Source organism: Tursiops truncatus, chromosome 2 (genome assembly GCF_011762595.2).
Source record: "Tursiops truncatus isolate mTurTru1 chromosome 2, mTurTru1.mat.Y, whole genome shotgun sequence".
NCBI classification, from domain to species: domain Eukaryota; kingdom Metazoa; phylum Chordata; class Mammalia; order Artiodactyla; family Delphinidae; genus Tursiops; species Tursiops truncatus.
The window spans coordinates 41,328,986-41,347,894 of NC_047035.1; the positions used below are offsets into that span (position 1 = coordinate 41,328,986).

General features: G+C 34.5%; 1 protein-coding gene and 1 pseudogene across 1 annotated transcript in view; one reads left to right on the forward strand and one right to left on the reverse strand.

Annotated features, from left to right (window-relative positions):
* Window positions 1-5,145: 5,145 nt before the first annotated feature.
* LRRC9 (leucine rich repeat containing 9) overlaps window positions 5,146-18,909 on the reverse strand; it is a 99,223-nt gene continuing 85,459 nt past the window's right edge. Inside the window, exons 27-32 of the mRNA XM_073799892.1 lie at window positions 18,546-18,763; window positions 16,592-16,660; window positions 11,663-11,803; window positions 7,445-7,589; window positions 5,469-5,637; window positions 5,146-5,197 (exon numbers count right to left, since the gene is read on the reverse strand). Of these exons, the coding sequence (XP_073655993.1) occupies window positions 5,146-5,197; window positions 5,469-5,637; window positions 7,445-7,589; window positions 11,663-11,803; window positions 16,592-16,660; window positions 18,546-18,763 (794 nt within the window). The remainder of the gene's footprint in view (window positions 5,198-5,468; window positions 5,638-7,444; window positions 7,590-11,662; window positions 11,804-16,591; window positions 16,661-18,545; window positions 18,764-18,909) is intronic.
* LOC117311372 (U2 spliceosomal RNA) lies at window positions 13,823-13,920 on the forward strand (annotated as a pseudogene).

Below are 18,909 nucleotides of genomic sequence, written 5' to 3' on the forward strand. Positions count from 1 at the left end.
TTAGCATTTCAGAATCACCAATATTTTATATGGAAAATGATGTTGACGAATTTGCTTTCTGATTTACCTAAAAGAGCATATAGTTAAGGTAAGGCCTAATAGATTACACATGAATGATAAATAATTTGATTTAAGGTAATTAACACTTTCAAAGCTCCTTCTAAGTTCCTTTGAATGTATTATTCTATTCTTAGGTCACAGAATTTCATGTTTTTGCTATAAAATCATTTATCTATATTTTACTTTAATTATAAGGAAAAATCATCACCAAAACTAAATTTGAGATAAAAAAACACATAAATTGGGCCTGAGAAATGTCTTTTCTGTAGATTACAAAGCGATTTTATTCATAAATTGAAGAAAAAGAGTAATAATATAATTCATATTTTTATGAGATATAGACTTGTAGAAATAAAATATTAGTGATAAAATAACTGTGTACTTTTTGCTGACCTAGTTCTGAAAGGCAACTGCAAACTAAAATTTCAATTTGGTACAGGTTTTTCTTTAAAAATACTTCAATAATGTGGATGTATGTAGAGGGTATTTTGCTAAGTGAAGTAAGTCAGACAAAGACAAATACCATATAATCTCACTTACATGTGGAATCTAAAAAACAAAACAAACAAAACAAAAAACAGATTCATAGATACAAAGAATGGGTGTTTGCTAGAGGGGAGGCAGAGAGGCGTGGAGGGTGAAACAGGTGAAGCAGATTAAGAGGTACAAACCTCTAGTTATAAAATAAATAAGCCAAGGGATGTAATATACAGCATAAGGAATATGGTCAATAATATTGTTAATAACTTTGTATGGGGACAGATGGTTACAAGACTTAGAGTGGCGATCATGTCAAATCACTATGTAGTACATCTAAAACTAACAATATTGTACATCATCTATATTTCAATTTAAAAAAAAGAAAGAAAAAAAATTCAGTAATAGAGGAAAGTACAGAGAGATGAACAAGAGAAGTAGTTAAGCACTTGGAGTTGTCCAAAAGTTCTAAGTTTTATAGCAGAGGAATTAAAAAAAAACAGCCAGTTTCTATACCAAAACAAACTGATAATAGATTCATTGAATAACCAACAGAACTCAAGACGTAAGTGCTTTCTTCTACTCTTATAGAAATATAAATAATTTACTTCTTTTTATGTAACATTTAATTGAAGCTAAGCACCTATAGCATGACTAACAGTAAGATCTAATGTTTTAAAACATTAAACACTTCTCATAATATAGGATAGCTTATGAATAAATAATGAAATGACACGTTACTTAAACATAAGGACTATTTTAAAACTAGTCATGAGTGCCTGCAAACACACACGCACAGATCCACACTAAATATTCTGTGCAAAAATATGTTCACAACCATAGTTAATTTTGTGTCAGTAGTAGAGAAATCAAGTAAATAATAAAGTTTTAATAAACAGTTATAGTCAATCTTCATAAATAGAAATCAGAAGATCACTTTGACATCATCTATATGCAGTTCAGCAAGGTAGGCTCCTTGTCTATAGTTAAAGTGCCCTCAATTTTAGCTTTCCAGGTTGTTTGTGGAATTCTCCTTTAATTTAAAACAAGTCATACAATTATGCATATGACTGCATGCAAAATAAATTTATCATGACATTTGCTGGGGGGCAAAGAACTAATTTTACTGCAGAAATTATACATTTTCCGTAAGTTAAATACACTGAAAGAGAATGAATAGTTTACAATTTTTACACACATTAGGGCTCGACAACAGCTGATTAAACAGCACATTAGGAATAATTAACTGTCAGTTCATTTGTAGTCATCAAAACAATGAATTTAGAGTTGAAAAAATCTAGGATTTGGTGTGATATCTTTTCCTTTTAAGGCCAGTTTTTTGTTTTTTTTTTTTTTGTGGTACGCGTACCTCTCACTGTTGTGGTCTCACCCACTGAGGAGCACAGGCTCCGGACGCGCAGGCTCAGCGGCCATGGCTCACAGACCCAGCCGCTCTGCGGCATGTGGGATCTTCCCGGACCGGGGCACAAACCCGCGTCCCCTGCATCAGCAGGCGGCCTCTCAACCACTGCGCCACCAGGGAAGCCCAAGGCCAGGTTTTTAAATCTATAAATTGAGACAGTACATGTCACATCTATTTCATAAGTTTGTTATTAGGATAAACCATGTAAAATATGGACTAGTGGTTTATAGTAATAAGCACTACCTGCTTGTTTTGTTACAATCGGTTGTGAAATGTATTATGAATAATTTAAAATTTCACAGTTGGTGAATGATCTACTTAAAAAAATTTTTAGAGCAGATCTAAAGCAGACCCGTAAAAACATCTCTCATATTCAATTACATTTTCATTTGTTTTGTTGAATAGGAAGGGGATGAAGTTATAGCAACTGCTTTAAGAACTGCAGATAACCAACAGCTTAACCTGTCCAGGAGAGTATGTATCATCATCTGCTTTCATGGCAGAAAAACTTCAGAACTACTGTACCAAATTATCTTAGTAATTATCCCCCTCATTGCTTTTATATGGAAGTATTGATTGTATATTTATATTTAAAATGTTCTTAAGGTTGGGTCAATGTCTGTTTCTGTACAGCACCTAGCAATGCCTGTATACGTTTATTATTTATTTATTTATTATTATTATTATTATTTTTTGTGGTACGCGGGCCTCCCACTGTTGTGGCCTCTCCCGTTGCGGAGCACAGGCTCCGGACGCGCAGGCTCAGCGGCCATGGCTCACGGGCCCAGCCGCTCCGCGGCATGTGGGATCTTCCCGGACCGGAGCACGAACCCGTGTCCCCTGCATCGGCAGGCGGACTCTCAACCACTGCGCCACCAGGGAAGCTATATACGTTTATTATTCTTCTTAGTGTTTGTTACTATTAAATTATCACAAATTTACTTTCTAGAACAAATTCGAATTAAAATTTTATAATAAAATATCTCAAAATTGAACAATGTGTTCAAAAAAATCAAGTGATATCAAATATATTAGAAATGCATAGAAGAAAATGGAATAGAAGAAAATACATAGAAGAAATGGCTACACGAAAAAAATGTCAAATGTTAAGTGGATGCTGAATAATAAGTTATGTTTTTCCTGCTTTATACTTTTCTGCTCTTGTAAATTTTTCTCCAGTGAAAACCTGTTACTTTATTTTTCCCATCCAGTTTATTATTTACAAAGACACCTTTTACTATAAAAGTAGCATATATTGAGCATTTCATTTATACATAATCATAAGAGAAAGAAAAAGCAAATGATGTCAAGTTAGTAACAAATAGTGAAGAGCAGGTGCTTATCACAACACTGTAATGAAAACAGTTGTCAGAACTAAAGGGCAACAAAGACATCTTCTGGACATCTTAAGAACTGCATGGTTCCTTTTTAAACAAAGGATCTTATTTCTACCTTAGAGTAATAGTTGTTTAAAAACCACACATTAAGAAGGGTAAAATCAATCTGTATTAGGTTTGAAATTTTAAATATTACATCATTAAATTACAAACATACAGTATTTAAAGAAGACACAAAATTGTTGCATACATATTGGCATTAGTTTCCAAAATATCCTTAAAACTATTTCCAGATAGATTATAAAATACAAATATTTTAGTAAAAATAATTTATTTTCATGTAAGGAACACATAAAATAATATGAAAATTACATGTAGCGTTGAACCACTACTTGAAAAATTTAAACAATACTTCATGAATCTTGGAGCCCATTGATATAAAAATATGATTGGCAATTTAATCATTAATTTAAAGAACTGTGTTTAATAAATAAATTCAAAACCACACTTGATTTATGATTTTTCCTAGTACTATACAATGTAATTGTCAATATTTTAGAAAATTTATTTCCAGTAAAATATAATTGAGTCCAAATTTTAAATGTGTCCACTTATTTTGAACATGTGTTTATTTAGCCTAAAACTTGTTTGTAAAATTATATCACTATGGGCACATTCAATGAATTGTGTATATGAAATACTATTCTTTTATTCTTAGAGCATGAATGGCTGGTTGCACTCATAGCTACCTTCAGGAAGTACTATTGATGCCTATGAGTTCCATCTCTAAACAATTCTTAGGGCGGACTCAGTTTGAGGCTATTTTTTTTCAAAATATAGTCCTAAAAAACTAATCTGTAGTTCAACTAGCACAACTCAACTTGCTTTAGTAATAGTTGTGTTTGGTAAGAAATGTGTGCTTTAGCTTTAGGTAAGCCTAAATGAACAGATATTCTACAAATGAAAGTATGCTTATTTCCTAAAATTACCTTTTCTTAGTATCTTTATATGAGAAGCCAAAATGAGATTTTACAACTAAATGCTTCCAATACCCCAGGACTAAACATTTGATTCTTTGAACTTTGTTTTATGCCACTTGTATCTTTTCAATTGTTGTATGATATATTTCATGATTTTTCTAACATAGAAAATCAAATGAATAATTAAGATAACCATAAAGAAAGTTTAAGAAAGATGATATTAAATAAAATTCACCAAGGGTGATAGAGAGTATCTTCATATGGAACAGAGGTGCTTCAGTAACATAAGTAACGTGATTGTCTTATATTTTTTATCACCAACACTGGCTGCTAGTTTTGCACAACTACTAAACAGAAATAGGTTTCTTGGTATATATTCATTTCTCTTTAGGCAGTTACATTCGATTTGATCTTGGAAAGTGTCTGCCAGGAATTCTGTCAGAAACAAAATATTTATGAGTCAAGTAATGGTGACAATTTCTTAATGGATCAGCTCACTTAAGGTAATTCTGCAGGAAATAATTTTTGTATTTTATATGTGTACAATTTCAAAAAGACAACACAAGAAAGAATAATATCCTATTTTTGGCTATCTATAAATCAGGTCATCATGAGGATAAACCATTGATACCAAAATATGGTATCAGTATATTACACTCACTAAATATATTCTCAGTGGGACACGACTGATTATAGCAGGGAAGTTAGTACAGCAAGAACCAGGCTTAAGCTAGATTTGCTGCTAGGTCACTCTAATAGACGCTGCAGAGATTGGCTACAAAGAAGCTAGAGGACAGGTATTAACTGGAAATCTGGGTGGACAGGTGTTGAGCAGCAGAGTGAATTCTTAATGAGAAGTAGCATGTTCTTAGGCCTTCAGCTGGCCTCTAGGGCTAGGATCCAAATTGGAGGAAGGGCAACTGGGAATTATAAGAAGCTTGAAAAATTTACATAATTCTCAGCCTTTGTGATTTCAGAGTTGAATTTATCTGTTGTTCAAAATGTAAGTGAACTGCTTTGCATATTCAGTGATTAGAAGTGACTTGGGAGAGAATACAATTAAAAGTAGTTCCCATAATAGTAGTTCCCAATTAATAGTTTCCTATTTCTATAGATGACAAGCAAATTGGGGAAGTTTTTTTTTTTTTTTTTAATGATGACAAGTGATATTAAAACACAGAAAAGCTTTACCTTCCCTCATCTTGGTTGCTCTGGTATATTTCTGCACTTGGAGATGCCATATTCTGATGTGATAAAAGAGATGGAGAGAGATTTGTCCCTCCGAGTTGCTGAAAAGCTATTTCTGCATGGATGCTCTGAGGATTACTTGTTAGAATCCCTGCATTCTTGTCTTTTTTGTCTGAAATTAGGAATTATGAAACAATGAAAAGCATTAATAAATTAATAAGGTTTGGTTGTCCTTCAGTTGACTGTGTGCTATACATATTTCATAACATGAATTAAAATTTTTAAATAAAAATAAAAATCGGACTATATTTCTAGCACTTAATGCTGCTTAAATTTTTCTGAGCTAGTGGATCAGTTTGATACCTTCTTGGTAATTTTTTTTTTTTTTTAACATCTTTATTGGGGTATAATTGCTTTACAATGGTGTGTTAGTTTCTGCTTTATAACAAAGTGAATCAGTTATACATATACATATGTTCCCATATCTCTTCCCTCTTGCGTCTCCCTCCCTCCCACCCTCCCGGTAATTTTTAAAAATATAAATATCCAGAGCTGTGTGCTATAATAAATGTATCAATAAAATGACCATACTTTTCAAAACAAAAATTGGGGCAACACAGTCAGAAAATAGGAAAGAAATAGGACTTTTCCAGAAAATCCTAAAAAAGTAGTTGCATAATGAATCTTAAAGATATCTGAGAAGAAACTTATGGAAATGAATCCAGGGTTGAACTAATGCCCCCCCCAAAGATATTGAAGACATTCCTGAAGATGACAGTGATGACACTGTACTATTAAGGAGGCTAATAACAATTTGGTATGTCTAGTTTTACTGATAGTTCTATCTACTGGACAAAAGCATTAAATTTCTCACTATGATTAAAATCTTGAAGCCATAAGTAGGTAGAAGTATGAAAAATAAGTTAAACAAAAAATAACATCTTAGAGTAAATTATGTTGAATTTCTTTTAACTGAGTTTCCTTTAAAAAAATTGCATATTCTTAGTAGGCTTTTAGATCATTTTATTATTATTGTGATGTTCAGTTTTATTGTCTAACAGTAGTCTGAGGCAAAGTGGGATGTTAGAAAGAATGGAAGAGGTGAGCCCTCAGGGAAAGAGTAGCTACCCCCAATTTCACCAAAATGGTAGCCAGTGAAGATCTGGAATTAGAGAAAAGGCATGATCTAAGTCTGAATGAAAATGTATATAATAGAACGAAACATTTCCATGCCTTGTCCTTTTAATATACTCCCTTCCTTTAGAGAGCTACCTCTTGAAACACTTCCCTACTAATAGCTTCATGAATATATAAAATAATATTGTGGTTTCAAGGATGAAGTTTGATCTTCTCTCTGTAAGATACCCTTTGAACCCCAAGAGTGTGTTGTTACCAATATTTTTAAACCTCTGATTTCTACTTTTAGCAGGATGTACTACAGGTTTTAGTAGTCGTTTGCTATGAAATACACGAAATGTAATAAAAGCTTTGAAAAGAAATGTCAAGAACAATTGTGCAAGTATCACAAAGTTCAAATTGCAAGCAAATGTGTAGTTACAACATATTAGTAGTTGAGTAGAACCAAAAAATACTATATAGGGCTTCCCTGGTGGCGCAGTGGTTGAGAGTCCGCCTGCTGATGCAGGGGACACGGGTTCATGCCCCGGTACGGGAAGATCCCACGTGCTGCGGAGTGGCTAGGCCCGTGAGCCATGGCGGCTGAGCCTGCGCGTCCGGAGCCTGTGCTCCGCAACGGGAGAGGCCCCAACGTCAGAGGCCCGCGTACCACAAAAATAAAAAAATAAAAAAATACTGTAGATTCTTTGAAATCAGAATGGTCACATGAAACTTGAACAAACATTCAATTTTAGGAAATGTAAAATATGCAATTTTAAGTAGTATTAGAAATCAAAGTGAGATTTTTGTTTCAAATGAAGTGTTTTTGCTTTTTTACATTCACTCAGAAACTGTCAAAATACCTTCAACTTCAGGAGTTAAAGTGAAGTCAGATCCCAAGTAATGGCCAAATCCACCAGGCCGAATTACATTTGTTATCTTTATGGGAGGAGCTTTCACTTGGCCAAACGATCCACCATCCACAGGAGAGTTGGTAACAGGAATAGACTACATAATAAAAGAAAAGTTAAGAATGCCTTATCTCAAAAACTCAGATCAGTAGTCTTAGCCTTACCACAAGCCCCACTTGATAATCACCTTAAAATTTTTTAGGTCAGAAATTATATGCTTCCCTAAACTCAGAGTTTGTATGAGGCAAAAACTGTGAAACAGACAGATTTTTGGGCCCTTAAACCCCCTCAGAACCTTATGTTCTGTTTTTTTCAGACTGCATTGTACTCATTACAACAGTCTAGGGTGATGGCACCTCCCCATTCCAAAGAGTCTTAACAAGGTAAGTGTAGAATTAAGAAAATTAAGCCTTTACCCCTTTGTGATATCTTTTCTTTTTTTCTGAACAGGAATTTCTAGATGGTAAGAGTTGTATCTTCCACATCTTTGTGTTCCTCACATTACCTCACCAGGTGTCTTGCAGTTAATTAGTTTTTCAAGAACAAACAAGTAAATAAAATGGGGGCTAAGAAAAGCATCTTATAACAATCACTTTTAATGAGTGTGCTAACTCTCTAAACAGTGTTTACATTTTATGTTAGTTGAGAATTAAGAGGCTTTTAAAAGATTTTCAGGAATCAGCAAATGGAGGAGAGAAGTATTTTAGGCTGGAGACTCTTGGTTTCCCTAGAAATTTATGCCTGCTCTGTCTTTAGTAAGACTGACCTTGTTTATACTTTAAAAAATATGAATTCTGAATATATGTTTTAATTTATTTAGAGATACAGGCTTTTGCCATTTGTGTAAAATTACCCATTTCCCTCATATTTCAGTAAACGTAACCAAAATGCAGCTTCGTAATGAGCACTAAGTTATCAGGCCTTTTACTAAAGCTGATCCCAAATTCCCTAATTCCTTCATAGGAGTTTCTTCCCATCATTAAACTAGAATATTGTCAAATTTTCTTCTGAAACAAGAGCACCAAAATGTTCTGGTTTAAAGGACAACTTTAGATTTCATTTATTTCCTCTTTATTTGCTGTTAAAAAGAAAGAACAGCAGCAACTAAAACAAAGAAAAATACATTAGACTGAACCGATGAAACTTGAAAAGTATTCTGTTCTTGTGTCTTCTGAACAGCTAAATGAATAGCTCAATTTTTTTCTGGCCAGGAAAATAAAAATTATTATTGCATCTTAAAATAGATTTCTCTGAAATAAAGACTTCAAATACCCCCTTTATTTTACTAACCATATATAGATGAATTCTTTAAAACCCAATTTTTAAATAAAGTATTTACATATAGAGTAAATGGAAAGGTAATTAAATTCTTATGTACGGCACCGATTTGAATGGCAAGAATAGGTATCTAGAATCACTGAAGACGACATGGTAGTACAGAATTGGAAAAATCTTAGTTCACTATATGAGAAATAGAAAAGAATAGCCAACAAGCAAAACCTTTAGTGAAATAATCATCCATCATTGACTACAATTTGAGTTTATGTACTTTTTTTGCTATATGAAACTAATTAAAAAATATGTATGGAAATTGGGATCTTTAAAGTTGCTGTAAGTGATTTCTTTATATGGAATTTAGTGAGTATTTATGAAGTTATATGGAATTTTAAAAATGTAGCCAACATTACCTTAAAATAGAATTTATCAAATGTTACAATTTGTATAGGTCTCTCACTGGAGGCCTCACATTTGTGGTATGATAGACGGAATAATGCCGCCCCCCAAGATGTCCACATCCTAATCTCTAAAACCTGTGAATGCTTTACGTGGCAAAAAAGGACTTTACAGGCATAATTAAATTAAGGATTTTGAGATGGGGAGAATATCCTGGATTATCTAGGTGGGCCCAATACAATCACAAGGGTCCTTATAAGAGGGAGGCAGGGAGGGTCAGTGTGAGAGAAGATGTAATGATGGAAGCAGAGGTCAAAGTGATGCCATTGCTGGAAGAGGGCCATGAGCCAAGGAATGCAGATAGCCTCTAGAAGTTTGAAAGGCAAGGAACAAATTCTCTCCTAGAAGGTATGCAGCCCTGCCGATACTTGTGATTTAGCTCTGTAAGACTGATTTTTTGGACTTACGACCTCCAGAATTGTAAGATAATAAATTTGTGTTGTTTCAAGACACCAAATTTGAGGTAACTTGTTACAACAGCAATAAGAGACTAAAGTTTCCTTTAGTTTTCCACTTCTGGAAGCAAGAAGTGACTTGCTCATGGAATATAAGAGAGAAAGGGAAAGGAGGCATAAATCATTGAACTAACTTTTAATTATTCTCTTTTTAAAGACTAGAGACTGTGACAATAATTAGGTAGATGACATTAGATGGTGCTGTCTCTTAGTTATACAGATTAGTAGCTAAGCTTTTTTTCACAAAGCATAGTTTTTAGAAAAACATTTGTAAATATAACCCATAAATGAACCAATTTCCTCTGCCTAATCTAGATAATCTTTTTTTTTTTTTAGATAATCTTTATTAACATTGTACAGCTCTAAGTTTCACAGGTCTCTATAGCTATTTTGACCCATAATAGAATCCCCTTGGTTAATTTTAAAAAGTCAGGGAATAATAAGAATTAGATCTATAATTCTTTTTATAATTCTTAAAAAAAATTTTAAAACATAAAAGTACATGTGCCCACACATCTTTTGATGAAGGGTCAAGGCCTTTTCTTTAAGAAAGAGTCCCTTGACTGGTATTTTATCTGATTGATAAATCCACCCTTAAGGGCTTTACCTACAATTTCCAGTTTTGGTTTCGTTAAAGTAGCAAGACTTCAACAACATGTGGAGAAAATTTGAATACAAGAAACTGTCTAGATTTAAAGAAATTTTCCCACATATTAGTCTGAATTTTTATAATTTTCTTCCTTATTTTGCAGGTTTTTTTCCTCCCAACCTAATTTGATATTATTTGTGTATGTGTAATCAATTATTTGTGGTTTGTGTAATTGACCTTTTTCCAGACTTTACAGAGAATCCCATTTGGCTTTCATAGAAACATAGAAATAATAATTTAAAATTTGTACTTGTGTATCTGTTTATTTAAAATAAAAGTTATAAGTTTTTGAAAAAACACAGCCCACTCAATAAATATGTGAATCAATTGCTGAAGGCAGAAGTGAGCTTAGAGAGTAGCCTACTAGTATCAAACGTTCAATGTGCTCTGGGAACTCGTTAGTTTGTTTTACAAAGGGAGTGGAGAGTGTTGGGTAAGCCAGTGAGATAAATGAAAGCATCTACAGTAGTCTTATCGCTTTCCTCTTCAACTCAACTTTTAAAAGTAATCTTTGTTCACTGACTAATGCCCTTGCTCTCTTGCTTTCACTGACAGTAGAGGTTCATTTACACTCTCACTGCCCCACCTTAGTCCAGGTTTTCATAATCTCTCTTGGATTATTCTAAAAGCCTCTTAGCTGGTTTCTCTGCCTCCAGCTCCTTCTTCCTTAAACCTTGCAAAGGCACAGCTCTAATAGTGTTACTTCTTTGTTCAAAAACCATAGCTTTTCTGTGTTAAATTTAGTCTTTTAAGATAGTTATGAAAAATCCTGGTGGTCAATGATAGAATTTCCAAATTATATGCTTTTGTGGCTTCTCTCTCTAACCTCTTCCCTGTCATGCTCAGATACCCTATTAGGGTTTATAGGCAAAAGGCCCAATTATTCTGCCAATATACAAGAAAAGAGGCACACACCTCCCTTGTTAGATGAACTACACAGTCCAGAGAGTTTGAGGTCATTATTCCTTCCTTCCCTTTCTATCTCCTAAGTGGAGAGAGTTTTATTGTTAGTCACTGTTTATAAGAGTGATACGTTACAGTTTCTTACCTTCCAGCATTATCTGACATATGGAACAAGAGGCACAGTTTAAAATAATTTGCTTTATGTCAAAGTATGTTTTTTGAATAAGGAGCTTTCCTAGCTTCTATGTGTATATGCTCTATTCACCAGATCAAGCTGCTTTTGACAGTAATCACCAAATACATACTAAAATTATCTAGAAAAACATCATACATCAGGTTTAAACATTACGTAAAAACTCATGACAGAATGTTCATCTACTAATAATTTATGTATTTTAAAAGAAAAAGTGTAAATAATAGAATTATTACCAAATTTTTCTTTGCTTGTGGTTCAGAGAAGTGAAATTCAGCTTTTGCCCTATCATCTGAATTCACAGGGATTCCATCTAACATCTGTAAGTTAGGCAGTCGAAATATAAGCACGTGGCGATGTAGCATTTTTCTACAAATCTGAATAAAGTTAAAAATAACAATTCATTCCTTAAAAAAACTTTTTATTTCAAAGATTAACCTTTATAGAGAAGCATAGACAGCAGAGATCACATGTAACAGCTAATTTGTAGTATTAAATGATATAAATACGAATTCCCTTATTGAAAGATTCCTCAATTCCCTGTTATGCCAAATGAAGATGAGAAGTTTTTTTTTTTTTTAAACAAGGCTACCACTTGGAGATTTAATGTCTTTTTAGAGTATATGATATTGTTCATTAACTACAGGCAATCCCAACTCATGAATAGGATTATATTATAAAAGTTCACTTATAAGTAATTAGTTTGAAACTTGTATGATAATTTCCCATAGACACTATGCAGTTTAATTCAATACACATCTATTGAACTATATGATCCATCACTTCATAGTATTAACCTACTATAAAAATACTTGCATAAGTACATAAGAGAGTGTGTAGAAAGTGTTAACATAGTAGGCTTGAGGCTGTTATCTTTAGAAGGATCTGTTTGCAAGGAGCTCTTGACAAGAGTTTGGTACTTGGATTTTGGAAGCTCTCCCACCATTCCTTAACTGATAAGGGTAGTTCACTACGCCTAGACTGCTTATACAAACAATAGGATTCATGTTCAACCTGCTCTCCTTCTGGGAGTCTGGAATTTTGGTATGTGATTGGCACAGGGTACCTACATGACCAGCTTCCAAAAAAACCCTTGAATGCTATTAAGTCTAATGGGATTTCCTGGGCAGAAATATAACACATTTGTTGCTGCATTTTTGTTGGTGTGTGAAGAGTGTACACTGTGATCCCCTCATGTGAGGGAAAGAGCATAAGGAAGCCTGCACATGGATTCCTCCAGACTCTGCCCATGTGTTTTTCCTTCATCACTTGGCTGTGTATCCTCATTACGTCACAGTAATAAATCTTAGCCATGAGTATAGCTATATGCTGAGTCCCTTGACTTTTAGCAAATCTCCGAATATAGGGATGATCTGGGGTACTGACAACACAGAAGAAGTATGCAGCACTGTTTGTGATAACAAAAGAAAGAAAGAAAGATTATCATCAGAGGGGAATAAACTATTTTTTAAAAATGTAGTAGATACATATACATTAATGGAGAGGGATCTCTAAGCCGTAAATTGAGTTAAAAAAATGAGCACATTCAAGGCCACAAAGCCAGTTTCATAAAACCAAAGAATGTATAGACTGTCTCTTCTGATTAAAATGTAATAACACTAGAAATAAATAATAACGAGATAGCTAAAAATACCTAATAGGTTTGAAATTAACACACATAATCCTCAATAATTCACAGATTAAAGAAGAAATCTTTTGTAAAGTAGATTCTAAGATTTTTTTTTTGATGTGGACCATTTTTTTAAAAGTCTATTGAATTCGTTATAATATTGCTTCTGTTTCATGTTTTGGTTTTGTGGCTGCAAGGCATGTGGGATCCTAGCTCCCTGACCAGGGATCAAATCCACACCCGCTGCATTGGAGGGCAAAATCTTAACCACTGGACCACCAGGGAAGTCCCTGTAAAGTAGATTCTAAGAAATAGCAGGAAAAACACAACATATCAAAACTTTTAGGCTATTGCTAAAGCAGTATTTTGTAACCTAAAATTTATTCATTTAGAAGAAATATTAAAAATTAATGAGCTAGGCATTCTACTCCAGAATATTTTAAAAAAGTAAATTCCAAGAAACTAAAGGTAAAGGGTAGAAATTAATGAACAAAAAAGAAAAATTACACTTGATAAAACCAAAATATGGTTATTTGAAGAGATTAATATGATAGACAAACCTTTAGTAAGACTCATCAAGAATAAAAGAGAAAAAGCAAAAAAACACCAACAAATTTAGATATAAAAAAGGTGACAAAACACAGATATAGTAGAGATTTTTAAAATTCATGAAAGTATTATGATGGAAGTGCATTTAAAATTTAGATAAAAGGACAATTTTATTGAAAAATATAAGTTCTCAATATTGACTTTTGAATAAATAGAAATTGCTTCTTGCCTTTTTGTTAAGAACAAGTGTAGTATCTGTTCTTATCAGTTTAATAGAAAATGGCTAGATAATATATATCAATTAAAGGATTTGAATAAGTAGTTTAAAATCTAACTTCAAAAAATAAGTTCACATGGTTTTAGAGACAGGATCTAATTATCCTTCAAGGAACACACAAGTCTTCTTTTATATAAATTAATTCATAGACTAGAAAAAGAGGGAGAACTCCCCAATTAATTTTATGAGGCAAGAACAGCCTTGATGAACTTGAAAAGAATAGTATAATAAAGTAAAATTACAGAATAATTTTACTTATTTCCATAGAGATATGCTACATGAAATTTTAGCAAATTGAATCCAATAAAGTATAAAAGATGACCAAGTAGTATTCATCCCAAGAATTTAAGGATGGTTTAGCACCAGAATCTATTAATATAATTTGCATATTAACAGATTAAAGAGAAATACTATATTTCCAATTAGTTAAAATCCAGTGTCCATTCCTGATAAAAACAAGTAGTAAACTGGAATTAGAAAGGAACTGCCTTAAAATGTTGAAGGTTATCTACCCATAACCTACAGCAAACATATTTAATAGTGACAATTTAGAAGCATTCTTTTGAGGTCAGTAACTATCAGTGTGTCTATTCAGCACTGTACTAGAAGTCCTAGTCAGCACACTGACAGAAGTAAAGGAAATAAAACCATAAGGATTGGAAAGAAAGAGTCATTATTTGTAGATACTATGATTGTCTACAGAGAAAATCCAACAAAATTTACAATCCATTAGAATTTAAAAGAGAGTTCAGCAAGCTTCCTGGATAAAGAGTAATATGCAAAAATCAGAATTTCTATACTTTAGCAACAAACAACTAGAAAAATATAAAAAAGATATTGTTTAAAACAGCTATTAAAACAACAGAATAGGGCTTCCCTGGTGGCACAGTGGTTGAGAATCTGCCTGCCGATGCTGGGGACACAGGTTCGTGCCCTGGTCCAGGAAGATCCCACATGCCGCGGAGCGGCTAGGCCCATAAGCCATGGCCGCTGAGCCTGTGCGTCCAGAGCCTGTACTCCGCAATGGGAGAGGCCACAACAGTGAGAGGCCCGCGTACCGCAAAAACAAAACAAAACAAAACAAAACAAAAAACAACAGAATAAATCTAACGAAAGATGATTAAAACCTTTAGGAGAAAATCACAAACCTTTATTGAAGGACATAAAATAAACACAGCGATATTTGTGTTTGTGAAAGAGAAGGCTCAATGCTATAAATATTACGGGAGACTGCTTATTGTATTTCTTTCTTGGTGGAAATAGCTCTATGATGTGGCACTACTGGCTCTCTCAGTCCCTTCACTCCTTCACTCGGGGAAGGAGAGCGACTTAACTGATAAATCTGGGAAGATTTTTTTAAAAATAAATTTATTTATTTATGTTGTTGTGGGTTTTTTTTGTTTTGTTTTGTTTTTGCGGTACGCGGGCCTCTCCCTGTGTGGCCTCTCCCGTTGCAGAGCAACAGGCTCCAGACGCGCAGGCTCAGTGGCCATGGCTCACGGGCACAGCCGCTCCACGGCATGTAGGATCTTCCCAGACCGGGGCACGAACCCGTGTCCCCTGCATCGGCAGGCGGACTCTCAACCACTGCGCCACCAGGGAAGCCCTATTTATTTTATTTATTTTTGGCTGCATTGGGTCTTTGCTGCTGCACACGGGCTTTCTCTAGTTGTGGCAAGCGGGGGCTACCCTTCGTTGCAGTGCGCAGGCTTCTCATTGCAGTGGCTTCTCTTGTTGTGGAGCACAGGCTCTAGGTGCATGGGCTTCAGTAGTTGTGGTACATGGGCTTAGTTGCTCTGCGGCATGTGGGATCTTCCTGGACCAGGGCTCGAACCCGTGTCCCCTGCATTGGCAGGTAGATTCTTAACCACTGCGCCACCAGGGAAGTCCCAATCTGGGAAGATTAAACTGGGTATGTTTAGCTCCTGTCTTTCCTCTTGAGAAGGAGCTTATTGCTGGGAGAATGCCTTCTGCTCCTCCAGGAGAAGCTCTCCTCCCATGTGAAAAGGCCTCAGTAAAGTATTTCCTGCTACTGGGTCATCATGACTTACTTTTGGCATCTGTTAGCAGGCCCATTTGGCTTTCTCACTAAGCTAAGCAAAATATTCTCAGCTCTCTATCTGCCACTGTCATATTTCTCAATTCGTTCAAATGTTAGGTGAGTAAGGATGCTACTTATTTGATCCCTTCGAAGACTCCAACGGGAAAGGTGGCAAATTTTTCCCAAAATTAATATATAAATTCAGTGCAATTCCAATTAAAATATCAACAAGATTCTCATATAACTTGAGAAGCTGTTTACTGAAACTCATAGGAAGTGTAAAGGGCCAGGGATAGCCAAGACAGTGAAGAAAAAAAAAGAGAAGGTGGAAGACAAGGAAAATTAGAGGTGCTTACTCTACTGGACATCAAGACTTAATGTAAAACTTTAGTGATTAACACAGTGTAATGTTATAGGGATTGACAAATAGGCCAATGAATACAAAGTAGAACCAAGAAGTAGACCCTCTTGTATATGACAATGACAGTTTATATTGTAATCAGTTGGAAGAAGACGCTAGTCAATAAATTGTGCTTGGATAACTGTTTATGCATATGGAAACAGATAAAATTAAATCTTTTCTCACATTATATAAAAATAAGTTATATACAACTATAAATTATATTTAAAATAAATTAACTAATAAATTAGAAAAATAACACACTCACTGGATTGCCATAAACTGTAAGCTCTCTGAGGGAAGAGATACCATCAAGTTTTTCCAGTTCTGCCATATCCTATTAAAAAATTAAGCAGTAAGTTATTATTTGGTTAGACCCAACATCTTTAAATATATGCTGATTTGAGGTAATTATATGTAAGTGTTGGATTGCAACGAGTTCATGATTGAATCTTCTGAAGTGAGCTTGATTGACAATATTCTGTATTGTTGATTAAAGACAGATCTGTGTACTATTGATTCCAAATACATGACTGGGTAAAGATGACAAGCTAACATGGGAAACAGGCCATACAGCAGCGCTTACTAGGAAAGACCATATTTTTTTCAGAAGACTTATGATCTATTCTAAAACTCAGATTATATTTGGTTAATTCCCAAGAGGACTGACCTAGATGTGTAGAAAAGGAGGTGAATCTAGTCTAAACAATTTCAACGGTGCATATCAAACACAACCTTAACCATGAAGGAGCATGTCATATTGAATGGACTTAATACTGATATATTTGATGGTAATGTATATAGTTGAAAAACTATTTCTCTAGTTGAATGACTTGCCTTTGCTACTGGATGGGATTATTTATTATTATCTATTTAACATTGGTGAAAGTTTGCAAATACATTTTAGTTTCTGCAAAGTTATTTCTAAAATGCTATTGCTGACAAAATTTAGGCAACAAGATCAGCTTCAGGTTGTTGCTAGTTCATAGTAATAAAACAAAGTTATTGATATGCTCCTCTTCTTATTTGGGATGACTAGTGGGTTTAGCCAATTCATCTAGTAACTATAAAAATATTTAGACCTATTTTAGATCACTTGGAAGTGGAATTTGAGAAGCCACAGGAATGCCCCAGACCCTGTGTATCCTTGAAATTATTAGTAAGGCTTGATACTGGGTAAGGTCTCAGATTCAAGTAAGTCTGATTTGACATATTCTTTGTGTTAGCTCAGTTGCTATCACTGGAAAGAGTTCCTATAGGATAGCAATTATCCTAATTTAGATTTCTTCTGGATAAAGCTTTGGAAGAACCATTGCCAGTTTTGGCAGGCTTTTTCTCAGATGAATGTTGTTTGACCCTTGATGTGTGAGTTGTATGTAATTTTCTCTGTATATGTATTTACTAGTTGCTGTGTAGAAAGGGGCACTGATCATGATTTCCTTGTAGCCTTGAACAGGCTTTTATATCACTCCAGAAAAGGCTTCCTGAACTCCAGCAAGAAGAGCCACTAACAAGTATTGATCATGTATCTACTATGTACCAGATGCTTTGCTATATACTAATACAAATGTGGGCAAGAAAGACATGGTCCCTGCCCTTGCAGGGCAGTATACAGTTCAGTTTGTCTTCAAGATTGTCTTAGAGGTATGGGCAGAAATATCAAAATTGGTAAAAGGAGGGCTAACTGATCATCAGCAAAACACTGAGAGAAATGTTAGGAGAAATACCTTCAACCCTCTTATCTGCATACTATCTCAGAAGAGAGTTTGGGCAGGCTCAGTTGGGGCAGTGGCCTAATGGAAACAGGCTGAATTATGAGCAGGTGAAACAAATGCAGGATGCTAGCTTAGGAAGCCTTGAGTGGGGAAAGATGGATTATTAAAGCCAAGTCGAAGTCCATTATCAGGAGTTGATTCAAATGTCAGGTAGAACAAGTACGTATGTTAAGTTTAAAGGGGCAGAGGGAGTCTAGGATTGAGATGCACAAATAGCTTGGACCAAGAGAAGTCAGGAACAAAAAATATCTCTTAGAGGATCTGCAGGTAGATGCATGTGGGTTGGTTGGGTTTATAAGTCTAGCAGCAAGGTGAGCATTTCTGCATCCCAGAGTATTTACATGTCATATAAATGATAAATAACACACTAGCAAAATTTTCATTGGTGTGCTTGGAAGCTTTATATTCAAAGGAGTTAAGTCTTTTAAATCTCATAAATAATGTTACCTGGATTTTATTATATCCTAGGAAGAGTTTCTCTAGTTTTACCAAAGGTTGTAATTTGCTCAGCTCTCGTAGTCTGTTTTCCTCTAGGTGAAGTGCCAACAGAGAGCTTGGTTTGGCAAAGGCACTATCATTAAAGGCTCTGATGCGGTTATGGTCCACTACCAATTCCTGAAGGAATTCTAAGTTGTCAAGCCCTTCAACTTGACTGATTTCATTCCCTGAAAAAGATAATTCATGATATGTTAAGTGAGCCCAAACTGAATAAAAGTTATCTATCTTCATTTAAATATTTTTTTATCAAATGAGTCTTTAAGAAGTGAAGTATTAAAAAGAACATATTTCCAAGGAGAAACAGAAATGTAAT